General features: G+C 38.7%; 1 protein-coding gene across 7 annotated transcripts in view; it reads right to left on the bottom strand.

Annotated features, from left to right (window-relative positions):
• Nucleotides 1-14,858, bottom strand: part of FAM168A (family with sequence similarity 168 member A) — a 188,031-nt gene that overhangs the window by 121,978 nt on the left and 51,195 nt on the right. Inside the window, exon 1 of one of the 7 annotated variants that reach the window (XM_035703842.2) lies at nt 3,784-3,908. The exons of 3 other annotated variants lie outside the window; for them this stretch is intronic. In XM_035703842.2, coding sequence (XP_035559735.2) covers nt 3,784-3,861 — 78 coding nt within the window. In that variant the 5' untranslated portion in view covers nt 3,862-3,908. Of the gene's footprint in view, nt 1-3,783; nt 3,909-14,858 lie in introns of those variants that run through there. 3 more of the 7 variants (XM_035703843.2, XM_035703839.2, XM_035703840.2) reach the window with 3 other exon arrangements.

The following is a 14,858-nucleotide window of genomic DNA, read 5'->3' as shown; positions in this document are numbered from 1 at the left end:
TAGTATCCCATTTTAATATGAACAGACAACCAAGGATCATCAGATATCTGGGGAAAGCTCCAAGATGAAAAGCCGAACTGAGATCCTATTTATATCAAATTTGAGGATCCAGATGAAAAGTTATTTGAAAGAAAGTGTAAGTATAATGATGATGCTCTGTGGTTTGTCAAAGGTTGTCAATTATTTTTTTTAATTTTATTTATTTATTCATCAGAGACATACAGAGAGAGAGAAGCAGAAACACAGAGGGAGAAGCAGGCTCCCCGAGGGGAATCCAATGAGGGACTCGATCCTGGATCCTGGGATCACGCCCTGAGCCAAAGGGAGAGGCTCAACTGCTGAGCCACCCAGGCATCCCAAAGGTTGTCAATTATTTAAAAAAAAAAAAAAAAAAAAAAATCAGATCAGATGGACTTACATCATCAACCTGATAAAAAATAGCTCTTTCCAAACCTAATAGTTCATTTTACTGATGGCTATTCACTTTCTCAGGGGTAAGAGGTATAATAAAATATAACTTGCTAAGTCTGGCAAAATGCTGTATTATATCTGTTAATTTTTCTAATTCTAAAGATATCTGTTGTGACTTGATCTACAAATGAACGGAGTATCCCCATGAAAGCACTAAAAATAAGTCAATGGATCATAAATAAAAGCATTGAGACTATGTCTATTAATCATTGATGCCACAACAGGTAGTTAAATTTTTTGTATGTACAAAATTCTAGATGAACCTAGAAGAGGAGAGTCTCTCATTCCATGGCATCTCATCTTCAAAAGTCAGGGAGAACTTCACAGGAAACAGTTCTTGAGAGAAGTTTTAAAGAAAGAGCGGAAGTTAGTCAAGTAAAACAGATGAATAAGAAAGAGGGGAAGTACAGACAGCAGAAAGACTATCATGGGCCAGAACATACATGAGGGCAGAGGGGATGAGAAGCTGTAAATATGAAGATATCAGATTAAGGAAGCCCTCATATGTCATAGAAGGAATCTGCACTCTAACCTAGAGGCAACTGAGAGCCAGTGAAGAATTTTAACAGCCAGTTAAGATGACCAGATTTGAATCCTCAAAAAGATCACTATGATGATGATATTAACAGATTTTAGGGATGGGAAAGGAGAGATGGTAGCTACAACCTTCCAAGCTATGTACTTACCGTTCCCAAAAGGCAGTCTCATGCTTTAAAGGTTCTGCTCTCAGCTTACTGCAAAATAGGTTATTCTACCTTTAAGAGATCGGTAGCTACCAGAGACTCTTTAATGGTCCCCCTGAGGAAACCAGCATCCCAAGGCCTCCACTACCAGGTTCTTTCTTTTTCCCTCCTAAGGTCTTCTTTAAAGGCACAAAGATTATGTTAGGTCACCTTACCAGAGTGTATCTCCCAGCCTGGTTTCAAGGAAGGTATCTACCCCAAAACCTTACCTTCCAATTCCCAATGACTGTTGCAAATTCTAGCCACTTCTCAAAGCTATTTTAAACTAACACACGTATATGTGTCTGATTTCTCCATGTACATTCCTTAAGGAGATGGGAAGAAAAATGGGAGGGAATATTTAATGCACACCAACTTAAAGCTTGATTCTTTTCTGTAAATTCTGTTTTTTAAAGATTTTCTATTTACTTATTTGGTAGAGAGTGAGTAAGCAAGAGAGAGAGAGAGAGAGCGCGCGCGCACAAGTCAGGTAAGAAGCAGAGGGAGAAGCAGACTCTCTACTGAGCAGGGAGCCCAGTGTGGGGCTTGATCCCAGGACCTCAGGATCTCGACCTGAATTGAAGGCATACACTTAACCGACTGAGCCACCCAGGTTCCCCTTTCTTTTTTCTTTAAAAAAAAAATTCTTTTTTAATTTATTTATGATAGTCACACACACACACACAGAGAGAGAGGCAGAGACACAGGCAGAGGGAGAAGCAGGCTCCATGCACCGGGAGCCAGACGTGGGACTTGATCCCGGGTCTCCAGGATCGCGCCCTGGGCCAAAGGCAGGCGCCAAACCGCTGCGCCAGGGATCCCCTCCTGTAAGTTCTCATTTAATCCTCACCACAACCTTAAGCAAAGTAGGTATCTATATTTCCACTTTTAGAGATAAAGAAATGATCACTCAAAGAGATTAAATGATATATCCAAGACTGTAGAGCCAGTGTAAAGCAAAGCTGAGATTTGAAGCCACAATGCCTATGGGTTTACCAAGGCTTTTCTTTTATTTTTTTATTTTTTTAAGGCTTTTCTTTTAATAGGTTTCCATGTATCTTACTTTATTCATTACTTAATCTCCACTTTACTCAGTCTATTGAACTGCGTTATATTGAACGATCATAGAATAGAGCAACAACCTGGAAAAACAACCAAAAAAGTGCAAATGGAAAACTTAGACAACAGATACAGGTAGTGGTAACAGTAGAAGCAGCAGCAGCAATCCAACCAAGCTCTTTGGAGCCCTAGCAGATACTGACTGGCAAGGACAGAAATAACCAAAACCCAGGAGGTTGACAGACCTCCATTCCAAAATTTTATTTCCTCTTCAGCCAGGCCCAGCAGAGTCCTTGGTAAAATACTGCCTAATCAGGCACACATCACAAATGAATTCCAATAATCAGACGCAATCTCTCCCTGAGGCGTTCCCACTCTTACAAAACCACTAGGAACTGGAGAAAGCTTTTGTTCTCCATCTGAAAAACTGCCTGCAAGCACTTGGTGGTAAAGGGAAATTGGGTTTGAGAAGCAGATGGCTTGTCAAAGAGCCTAAAACCTAAGGTGAAAAGGAAGCAATTTACTAAAATCAAACACTCTAAAAGAGAAACCAAGCTTCTCTGAGATGACAAAGAATACCATCATAGTCGTGATTTGCCCTCCAAACCGAGCACTTTGTAGAAGCAGAAGCCAAATCTTACATAGTAGGATCTAGGTACATTGGTTCATAGTTATCACCGCAGGTTAACAATAACATTCTGGATTTTTCTAAAAGTAAGCATCACTTGTTTATAACAACTGTGTTTAGTGATGGAAGGACTCTGTCATAGAAAGAAAGTACTATTATATCAATTAGACCCTCAATATATAGTAAGTGGAGAGAGGAAGGAACTTAAAGGTTAACTAAGATAATATAAGCAAAGAGCCTAGAAATTGAGCTGGCACAAGGCAGATGCTTAATCAGTGTTGGCTTAACTGAACTGAAAAAGAAGAGAAATTAGCATTTGTTTGGTACCTTTTTTTGTTTGTTTGTTTAGTACCTTCTGATTATCAAAAATGACCTTACCAGTTTTCATATACTTAATCTTATTTAACCCTCAAAACAATCCAGAACAAATGTTAATCATCCTCATTTTATATATAAGAAGAGAGTTTCAAAAAACTTAAGCTATTTGCTTGGTTATTCAATTATTAATGGGCAAAAAGTTCTGATTTGTTCATAATATCAACGAATTATACTAAGCAAAAAATAATAATGCCACCTCACATTTGGATAATGTTTTAAAGTTTTTTACTGCATAACAAAACATGTGAAGGGAAGCACTAGACTGGGAATTGGAATACCTGAGTTCTAGTGTTAACTGTGCCAAACTGCTATGCAGCTTAAACTAAGTTCCTTCCTCTTTCTGGATTTTAATTTTCTCACTTAACTCAATAGTAATATATTTAACTTAAAGACAAGTTAAATTATCTTGAAATTCCAGGAATATAGGACACACAATCAGGACCCGACTGGACAATAAATTCTCCCTTGTTGCCTAGTATTCACTCTGCTCTTCCTCTGGCTACTCTCTCAGTACTAATATCTTACCTTCACCTGTCCATCAGCCATTTCTAAGCCAGAAGCATCCTTTCCGGTGCAGCTCACCACCTGTGTTGGATGCTTCATTAAGTGGAAAGCTGATACTGTACTTTGCTGGAAGCCTGGTGCACAAATGTTACCTGGAGATGAATAAATCATTCCAGTTGTGTTGCAATCGTAAGGGCAGCAGCTGTGGGTCTAAAAAACAGATGGTCTTACAAGGATGGAAGACTTTTCTCCTATCTGATTTTCCTAAGGCAAGCAGGTTTGGGTCAGCAGGAAACCTGGCTAGGAAGTGCCTGAGTATAGCTAGTATCCAGTGATGAGGAAAGAGGACAGAAATGCACATTCAGTTTCTTTCCAAAACAAATGAATATATTAGAGGCTGCAATTACCAGAATCCCACATCCTTATTTTTATACCTACTCATCCACTTCCAAATCATTTTTTTTTTCAGTCTAACACTTCTTTCCTTGATTTTAATATAAAGATGAGCTCAGGGAGAATGCCTAGCCTGGGCATGAAAACAGCTTTAAGATTTGCTAAGACAAATTAAAAAAAAAAAAAAACAAAAAAAAAAAAACAGAGAAAAACAGACTAAAGTTATTGGATAACAGTGGAATGAGTGCCTTAGGACATGGTCAATAATAGTAGGTGTGCAATAAACATATGTTTAATAAAGTAATATGCCAAGCACCATCCTAGGTGTTTTCCATATATTCTCATTTCATTCTCAACATAGCCTTTATTTTATTATCTCCATTTTATAGATAAGGTAATTAAAACTCAGAAAAGTCAGGTACTTTGCCCAGAGACACACAGCAAATTAAGTGAAGGGAGTCACAACTGACCCCCCCATGGCTAAATGAATCCAAAGCTCTATGCATCTTGTTTTTCAACCTCCTATCCTACCAAGAACCTTCTTGCTGTTCCTCAAACTCATTCCTACCTCTGAACCTTTCTGTTTCTTGTTTCCCTCATCACTTCTTCTCATGGCTTTCCACTTTAGATCATTCAGGTCTCTGCCCAAATGCCATCACTTCAGAAAGACTTTTCTTGGTCATTCCCGCATCTTGTTTTTTTTTTTTTTTTTAATTTTATTTATTCATGATAGTCATCACAGAGAGAGAGAGAGAGAGAGAGAGAGAGAGAGAGAGAGGCAGAGACACAGGCAGAGGCAGAAGCAGGCTCCATGCAGGGAGCCTGACGCGGAACTCGATCCCGGGTCTCCAGGATCGTGCCCTGGGCCAAAGGCAGGCGCCAAACCGCTGCGGCACCCAGGGATCCCTGTTGTTGTTTTTTTTTTTAATTTGGCACTAATATTGTATTATTAGTTTGTTTACTGTCATTCTTATCCACTATAATCAAAGATAAAGATCAGAAAGAACCAAAAAAAAAAAAAAAAAGATCAGAAAGAACTTTGTCTCAGTCACAAGTGTATCCTCAGCACGTAGAACAGTGATTAGAAAATTGCAGGTGTTCAACAAATATTGAATGACTGAATTCCATATGCTCAAAATCACAAAGCTCTAGAATATTAGTGTAAAAAGATAATTGTTACATACTATAAAGAATACAGATTTTGAGATCAGGAAGATCTGGGTTCAAGTCTCTAACTAGGACAGTGTGATTTTGGACAAGTCTCTAAACTTCTTTAATCTTCTCATCTGTAAAATGAACATAAAGATAAAAGCTCCATAAAGTTGTTACAAAGATTAAATGCAAGGGGCACCGGGGTGGCTCAGGGAGTAAGCGTCTGCCTTTAACTAAGGCTGTGATCCTGGGGTCCTAGGATCGAGTTCTGCATTAGGAGCCCGCTTCTCTCCCTCTACCTCTGTGTCTCTCATGAATAAATAAATGAAATCTTTTAAAATAAAAAGATTAGGGATGCCTGGGTAGCTCAGCAGTTGAGCGTCTGTCTGCCTTTGGCTCAGGGCATGATCCTGGAGACCAGGGATCAAGTCCCACATCGGGCTCCCCACATAGAGCCTGCTTCTCCCTCTGCTTGTATCTCTGCCTTCCTTCTCTCTCTGTGTCTCTCTCATGAATAAATAAATAAAATCTTACAAGATTAAATTAAATTAAAAGATTAAATGCAATGAACACATGAAAATGCTTTATACAAACTATAAAGTTTGTTTATTATGATGATAGGGAAAAGTTTCAAGACTATCTAATCAAACCTTTCACTTTCTAATCAAGCCTTTCACTTTAGAGATCACCCCAAGGCTCAAAAAAGTAACATGAACTGTCCAGTGTCCCCCACTTACTTAGAACCAAACCATGGGGATCCCTGGGTGGCGCAGCGGTTTGGCGCCTGCCTTTGGCCCATGGCACGATCCTGAAGACCCGGTATCGAATCCCACGTCGGGCTCCCAGTGCATGGAGCCTGCTTCTCCCTCTGCCTGTGTCTCTGCCCCTCTCTCTCTCTCTCTCTCTCTGTGTGACTATCATTAATTAATTAATTAATTAATTAATTAATTAAAAAAAAAAAAAAACATGGTTAGACTCCAGGACTTCAGGCAACCAAGTTGGGACACTGGCCACTACCCTCCACAAATTATTTGGCCTCTGATACTTCACTTTCTCTTGATTCTTCTTTTACCTCACTGGTTATGCTTTTGATCTTCTCAACCTCCCTATGTCAGAGTATCAGGGCTCAACTATCAGATCTCCTCTGCTCTATCTCTATACACATCTTCAGTGTTCTATTGCCTTACATATGCTAATGACTCCCAGACTTAGATCTCTAACCTGGATTTCTCTGAATTCTAGACTTGTAAATCCAACTGCTTACATGACATCTCCTTTTGTTTGTCTAATAGCCATCTAATATGTAATACGTCTAAAACCACACCTGATACCTCCCTATAAGTCTGTTCCTCCCCGTCTTTCCATCTTTACAAATGGTAACTCCAATCTTAGAGTTGCTCAAAGCAAAAGCCTTCCCTTGACTACACCTTACTCTCACAGTCCTCATCCAACCTAACAGCAAATTCTGTCAGCTCTACTTTCTTTTTTTTTTTTTTTTAATTTTATTTATTTATGATAGTCACACAGAGAGAGAGAGAGAGAGAGGCAGAGACACAGGCAGAGGGAGAAGCAGGCAGAGGGAGAAGCAGGCAGAGGGAGAAGCAGGCTCCATGCACCGGGAGCCCGACGTGGGATTCGATCCCGGGTCTCCAGGATCGCGCCCTGGGCCAAAGGCAGGCGCTAAACCGCTGCGCCACCCAGGGTTCCCCTGTCAGCTCTACTTTCAAAACATATCCTGATTCCAACAATTTCTTACCACCTCTGCTGCTACCACACTGGCTCAAGCTTTCATTATCTCATTCCCTAATTCTTGTAACAGCTTCATCTCTGATATTCTTGCTTCTGCCTTTGCCTTCTATCTATCCCCTAGCCCTTTCTCCTCAGAAGCCAAAATGAAAAAAAAAAAAAAAAAAAAAAAAAAAAAAAAAAAAAAAGAAGCCAAAATGACCCTTTAGATTCAATTCAGATCATGTCACTCAACCCTGTTCAATACCCTGCAATGACTGCTCATTTCACTCAGAATAAAAAACACAAGGTCATTACCATGGCCTATGAGACACGATGTAATCTGGCTCCTTTCTACTATCTACCTTACCCCCTACCATTATCCTCTTCGCTCATTATACTTCAGCCCCATTGCAATAAAATTAAATTTTAACACCATAATTCATGTTATTTAGAAACCACTCTGAAGGGGATCCCTGGTGGCTCAGCTGTTTGGCGCCTGCCTTAGGCCCAGGGCGTGATCCTGGAGACCCGGGATGGAGTCCCACATCAGGCTCCCTAAAAGGAGCCTGCTTCTCCTTCTGCCTGTGTCTCTGCCTCTCTCTCTCTCTCTGTGTTTCTCATGAATGGATAAATAAAATCTTAAAAAAAAAAAAAAAAACAAAAAACAAAGAAAGAAACCACTCTGAAGTGGCCAAAAACACAGAACAAGAAGAACATGCAAGCCTCAGATTCCTTAATATGTACAGCAGGGAAATTCTTTATTCTTTCCCTTCATGTTCACTGATAGCTTAGCACAACCCCACCTAAGGAATTTAGCATTTATAGCTCTCAGTGCCCATTCTTCCCTTGAATTATCAATATGATCTGTTCCTTCATTTCATTAAAATCTCCACTCAAATTTCAATCCTATCTATTTTTTTTTTTTTTTTTTTTTTTTTATGATAGTCACAGAGAGAGAGAGAGAGGCGCAGAGACACAGGCAGAGGGAGAAGCAGGCTCCATGCACCGGGAGCCCGACGTGGGATTCGATCCCGGGCCTCCAGGATCGCGCCCTGGGCCAAAGGCAGGCGCCAAACCGCTGCGCCACCCAGGGATCCCTTCAATCCTATCTAAAATAGCCCCCTCCCTTTCAATAACTCCCTTTCCCTATATATTGCCTGATTTTTCCTGTCTGCCCACTAGAGTGCAACTGAAAGCTAGGGCTTTCATTTATTCATGGCTGTGTCCACAGTGCCAAGATCAAATTTTAAGTGCTCTATAATCAATAACAGAAATCAATTCAGCCATTAACTGTTCTTTAATTAACACCATATGATGTCTGGTCTTGCCCTAAACAGACTGAATATTATTTGAAAACTTCTCTTCTTTGGATATCGTTCCTGAAGATTTTCAATTCAACCAGTGACAGAAGTAACTAAAAAAAGAAAGGAAAAAAAAGGGACACCTGAGTGGCTCAGCAGTTAAGCATCTGCTTAACCAGGGCATGATCCTGGAGTCCCAGGATCGAGTCCCACATCGGGCTCCCTGCATGGAGCCTGCTTCTCCCCCTGCCTGTGTCTCTTATGAATAAATAAAATCTTAAAAAAAATAAATAAATAAAAGGAAAAGAATGGGGTGCCTGGGTGGCTCAGTCGGTTAAGCATCTGCCTTCGGCTCAGGGTCCTGGGATCAAGTCCCATATCAGGGTCCTTGCTGCTCTCTCTCCCTCTGCTGCTCCCCTTGCTTGTGTTCTCTCTATAAATAAATAAAAGCTAAATAAATAAATAAATAAATAAATAAATAAATAAATAAATAAATGCTAAAAAGAAATGAGGTCATGTTTTTCTTTATCTGGAATCCTCTTATAATCAGCTATTAAATCACTAAGTATTAATAAGCACCCTTAGGTGCAGAACACTATCTTATTAAAGAAGGATATTATTAGATAGCAAGTTGGCAAAACACAGAGATACACAAAAAACAATAGATGGGAAATAAGAACATGAAAAGATGCTCAGCATCATTAGCCATCAGAGAACTGCAAATCAAATCACAAAGAGCTAACATACTTCACATTCACTAAGATGGCTAAAATCAGAAAGACAATAAGCATTGAGGAGGATGTAGAGAAATTGGAACCATTATTTTTTCAAAGATTTACCTATTTATTTAGTAATCTCTACACGCAACATGAGGCTCAAAGTCATGACCCCAATATCAAGAGCCACACACTCCACCCACTAACCCAGCCAGGTGTCTCAGAAATTGGAACCTTCATACACTGCTGGTAGGAATGCAAAATGGTACAGCAAATTTGGAAAACACTCTGGAGTCCCTCAAAAGATTAAACATAAAGTTCCCATATAATCCAGCAATTCCACACCTAGAATGCATTTCCTCTATTTTAGAAATGAAAACATATGTCTACACAAAAACTTATATAAGAATGTTCACAGCTGTATTAGAATACCTAGAGGTAGAAATCATTCAAATGTCTATTGATAATATATGATGAATAGATTAATAAATGTGATATATCCATAGATGGGAACATTAGGAAATAAAAAGAATGAAATATCAGTACGTACTACAACATGGATAAACCCTGAAAACATTATGCTAAATGAAAGAAGCCCCGTCATAAAAGGCCATATATTGTATAACATTTATGTGAAATATCCAGAACAGACAAATCTGTAGAAAATAGATTAGTGGTTGCCTAGGGCTGGTAGAGATGAAAGAAGTATGAGGGGACTGCTAAAGGGTATATTTCTCTTTGGGGTAAAAAGATGAAAATGTTCCAAAATTAATTGCGATGAGGGCTGCACAATTCTGTGAATATACTAAAAGCCATTAAACTATACGCTTTAAAGGGATGAATTGTATGGTATGTGGATTATTGCTTAATAAAGCTGTTATTAAAAACACTTTAAGGGCTTAGCGGTTTAGCGCCGCCTTCAGCCTAGGGCCGTGATCCTGGAGACCCTGGATAGAGTCCCACGTCGGGCTCCCTGAGTGGAGCCTGCTTCTTCCTCTGCCTGTGTCTCTGCCTCTCTCTCTCTCTCTTTCTCTCTGTGCCTCTAATAAATAAATAAAATCTTTTAAAAAATAAATAAAAAATAAAAACACTTAAAAATGTAATCTGGGGTTCATTTTAGGTTCCATTTATCAACATTCTTACTATTCACATTCAACTTAACATTTACCGAATACTAAGTAACTCTCATTTTCTTTATTTCATTTAATATTCATGACTAAAAATACTATGAGATAGGGGTTATCAGATCACCCATTTTGCAGGTAAGAAACCTACAGCTCAGAGAAATTAAATAATTTAAAATATACAGAATCAAAACCAAATTTGGTCCTGCACTCACAATCTCAAAGCTAAGCTTCTTTTACCCCATTTCTTACTAGTAAGCATAATTAGGATCTAGCTATAGCACTTACTCATAAAAGCTATGAATTAATGGGGCACCTGGGTAGTACAGTCAGTTAAGTCTCCAACTCTTGGTTTCAGCCAGGTCATGATTTCAGGGTAGTGGGATCAAGCCCCACCTTGGGCTCCACGCTCAGCGCAGAGTCTGCTTGTGATTGCCTTTCCCTCTCCCTCGGCCCCTTCTTGCTGTGTATGTGTGCACAAATGCCCTCTCTCTCTCAAATAAATAAATCTTTAAAAATAAATAAAGCAAAATAAGAAAAACCACGTTTAAAAATAAGCTTTTGTGCATCAAAAACAATCAATGGGGGCACCTGGGTGGCTCAGTTGGTTAAGCGTCTGCCTTCAGCTCAGGTCATGATCCCAGGGTCCTGGACTGACCCCGTATCAGGCTCCCTGTTCCTCAGGGATCCTGCTTCTCCCTCTCCTCCCAACTTGTGCTCTCTCTCGCTATCTCTGTCTCTTTCTCTCTCAAATAAATAAATAAATACAATCTTTAAAAAACATAAGACAATCAACAGAATAAAAGGCAACCCACAGAACTGGAGATTTACAAATCATATACTGATAAAGGATTAAACTCCAGAATACATCAAGAACTCCCAAAACTCAACAACAAAAACCTGATTCAAAAATGGGCAAAGAACTTGAAGAGACATTTCCCCAAAGAAGATACACAAATGCCCAATAAGTACATGAGAAGATAACTGAACATCACTAATAATCAGGAAAATGCAAATCAAAATCACAATGAGCTACCGCCTCATACCCAATAAGATAGCTACTACAAAAAACTGAAACATAAGAAGTGCTGGTGAGGACAAGCAGAAATTAGAATCCTCATGCACTGTTGGTAGGCATGTAAAATGGTGCAAACACTGTAAAAACTACTATGGGTTTCCTCAAAAAAATTAAACAAAGAATTACCATATGATTCAGCAATTCCACTTACAGGTATATACTCAGAAGAATCAAAAGCAGGGTCTCAAAAAGATCTGTACACCCACATTCATAGCAGCATTATTGACAATAGCCAAAATGTGGAAGCAATCCAAGTATCCACCAAGAGATGAATGGATAAGCAAAATGTGGTGTATACAATGGATTATTATTCAGCCTTAAAAAGGAAATTCTGACATATGCTACAAACATATACCAACCTTGAGGTCAAACAAGCTAGCTGCAAAAAGACAAATCTGTATGATTCCACTTATATCAGGTACTTACAGTAGTCAAAATCATAGACACAAAGTAGAATAATGGTTGGCAGGAGCTGATAAGAGAGGTAACGGGGAATTGTTCAATGGGCATAGTTTCAGTCTCACAGGATGAAGAGTTCTGGAGATGGATAGTGGGAAGGCTGCATAAGAATATGAATACATTTAATGTCACTAAGTTGTACACTTAAAAATGACAATGATGGGGTCTCCTGAGTGGCTCAGTCAGTTGAATGGCCAACTCGATTTCAGCTCAGGTCACGATCTCAAGGTCGTGAGATGGAGTCCCACGTCAGACTCAGTGCTCAGTGGGGAGTCTAAGAATTCTCTCATCCCCTTCCTTTATCCTTCTCCCCCATCCCTGTGCTCACACATGCAGTCTCTCTCTCTCTCAAATAAATCTTTTTTAAAAAATGATTATGATGACAATGTATTATGTTTTTTCCACAATTTATTTACTTAAAATAAATAAGCTGGGCATTACTTGAGGTAAGATGATAACAGCTAACATTTAATGAGTGCTTACTTTGTTATCTCACCCAATTCTGACCATAATCCTATAAAGTGGGGACGATTATGATCTCTCACAAATAAGAAGTCTGAACCTAGTAAGATCAAGTCAGTTGCTCAGAATTACATAGTTAGTAACCAAAACTAAATTCAAACTCAGGCAGCCTGACTATATAAAGTCCAGGACCTTAACTGCTATACTACAACATAAAACACTATATATAAATACTACAGATAGAAGTTGACAAAGGTAGTCAAATCCAGTCAGTCCTGACAACCTAAACTATCCATTGAAGAGACTCACATAGAAGCAGGAATAATATACAACCAATGTAGATCAGAAGCACTGTGGAAACACCAAAATTATTCTTAAAAATAATGTACATATATAAATTTAGTGAGCTGCACAGTCTTTCTTTTTGGAACCATGCTCCAATCCAGCCAATAAAAGAAAGAGCAAAATAATGACAGTTCTAAATCACAGGTGGGACACACACACATCTACTAAGATCCCAGTCTTCAGCATCCCAATTCAGCAGTGCCCTCCAGAACCAGAAGATTCAAGTGTCACCTGCTTCCTTTGCTGATACCTAGAACTTCAAAATAGTTTTCATATTTGCTCTAGGTGAAAGACTCTCCTCTTTTGTGCAAGGCTTTGCAGGAATAAACATCACCCTCTGTATCTTCATCCAACAAATGGGTGCTAGAACTTACTCCATGCCCAATGCTAAGCAAATCTCCTGTTTCTATTTAATTCTTTATTCCCTCATACTTCATAGGTTTTTTTTTTTTACTTCATAGTTTATAAGGTTTATTCATATGAAAGGCAGAAACCTAAAAAAAAAAAAAAAAAGCACAATAAGCCAAATTAAAGTGCCAAAAGTAGGAATGTGGGGCTGAGGAAGAACCTGAGCATGGAAGAGGGACGAGGAACTAACTTTCTACCTAATCAGTTCTTATCATTCAAGGAAGGACAGTGAAGGCTCCTCAGCAGGAAGGAGTTCCTTTCTCTTCAGCAGCTTCTAGCAAATAAATATAATACATTATAAATATACTTGTTAGTTGTATTTATTAAACCCCAGGCCACATTTCTTAATTCTCTATATTTATTTGTAAAATTTTCTTAGTCTTTTAATCCTTTCCTTAAAAGGAATCCCTGCTTAAACAAAGGAGAAATAGGCTCACATTCAACCAAACTTAACTGAGCACCTATTACGTTTCTGAATTAGATTTTTTTTCCCTAGGCAGTTTCTCATTTAATTCTCAAAAAGAATCTTTTTTCTAAAGTATTATTGGCTGCCACCCTTTCTTTTTTTTAAACAACCAAGTAAATTGAGAATCATACAGTTAAAATAACTTACAAAGATCTTACAACTAAAAAGAAAAAGAAAAAATATAGAGGAGCCAGGATTCAAACTCAAACTTTCTATCTTATCTCTCTGAATCTCAATTTCCTCATCTGCAAAATGGAAATAACATTATCCATCCTCAAAGGTTGATTTAAGGGAACAACAAGTGTTGGTGAGGATATACAGAAAAAAGGAACCCTCATGAACTGTTGTTTCATGCAATCTGGTGCAGCCTCATGGCAAAATAGCATGGAGGTTCCTCAAAAATTTAAAGACAGAATTACCATATCATCCAGTAATTTCACTACTGGGTATTTACCCAAAGAAGATGAAAACATCAATTGGAAAAGATCTATGCACACCCATGTTTATTATAATAGCCAAATTATGGAAGCAGCCCAAGTGTCCATCAGTAGATGAATGGATAAAGATGTGGTATATATACACAATGGAATATTATTCAGCCATTAAAAAGAATGAAATCTTGCCATCTGCAACAACATAGATGGATCTAGAGGGTACAATGTTAAGCAAAATGAGTGAGTCTGAGAAAGACAAATACCAATGGATTTCATTCATATGGTGAATTTAAGAAACAAAACAAACGAACAAAGAAAAAAGGAGGAAAAAAAAACAAACCAGACTCTTAACTACAGAGAACAACTGATGGTTACCAGAAAGGAGGTGGGTCAGGATGGGTGAAATACATAAAGGGGATTAAGAGTACACATCGTCATGAGCATGGAGTAATGTACAGAATGGTTGAATCACTATATTGTATACCTGAAACTAATATAACACTGTATGTTAACTATACTGGAATTTTTTTTAAAAAAGATTGAGGTAGGAATTACCACATGCAAAGTGCTCAGATCAGTACTTGCTCAATAAACATCAGTTCTTTTCTTTCCTTCCTTCATGCTTGAATTGACTATTTGTTGGCTTATTCCAAACAAATTGCTGAAGTTGATTCTGTTTAGCTGTTTTCTTTTTTAAGATTTTATTTTTGGGATGCCTGCGTGGCTCTGCAATTGGACGCCTGCCTTCAACTCAGGGCCTGACCCCGGGATCTGGGATCAAATCCCACATCGGGCTCCCTGCGAGGAGCCTGTTTCTCCCTCTGCCTGTGTCTCTGCCTCTCTCACTCTCTGTCCCTCATGAATAAATAAATCTTTTAAAAAAAGATTTTATTTTTAAGTAATCTCTATATGCAATGTGGGGCTCAAACTCACAATCCTGAGATCAAGAGTCACATGCTCCACCAACCGAGCCAGCCAGGTGCCCCAAAGTTGACTGTTTTGCCAGGCTATCTTACTGGTTTGTCTTGGT

This window comes from Canis lupus, chromosome 21 (genome assembly GCF_003254725.2).
Source record: "Canis lupus dingo isolate Sandy chromosome 21, ASM325472v2, whole genome shotgun sequence".
Lineage (NCBI taxonomy): Eukaryota > Metazoa > Chordata > Mammalia > Carnivora > Canidae > Canis > Canis lupus.
Note: the sequence above shows the minus strand (reverse complement) of the source record. Positions and strands in the feature narration are given on the sequence as shown.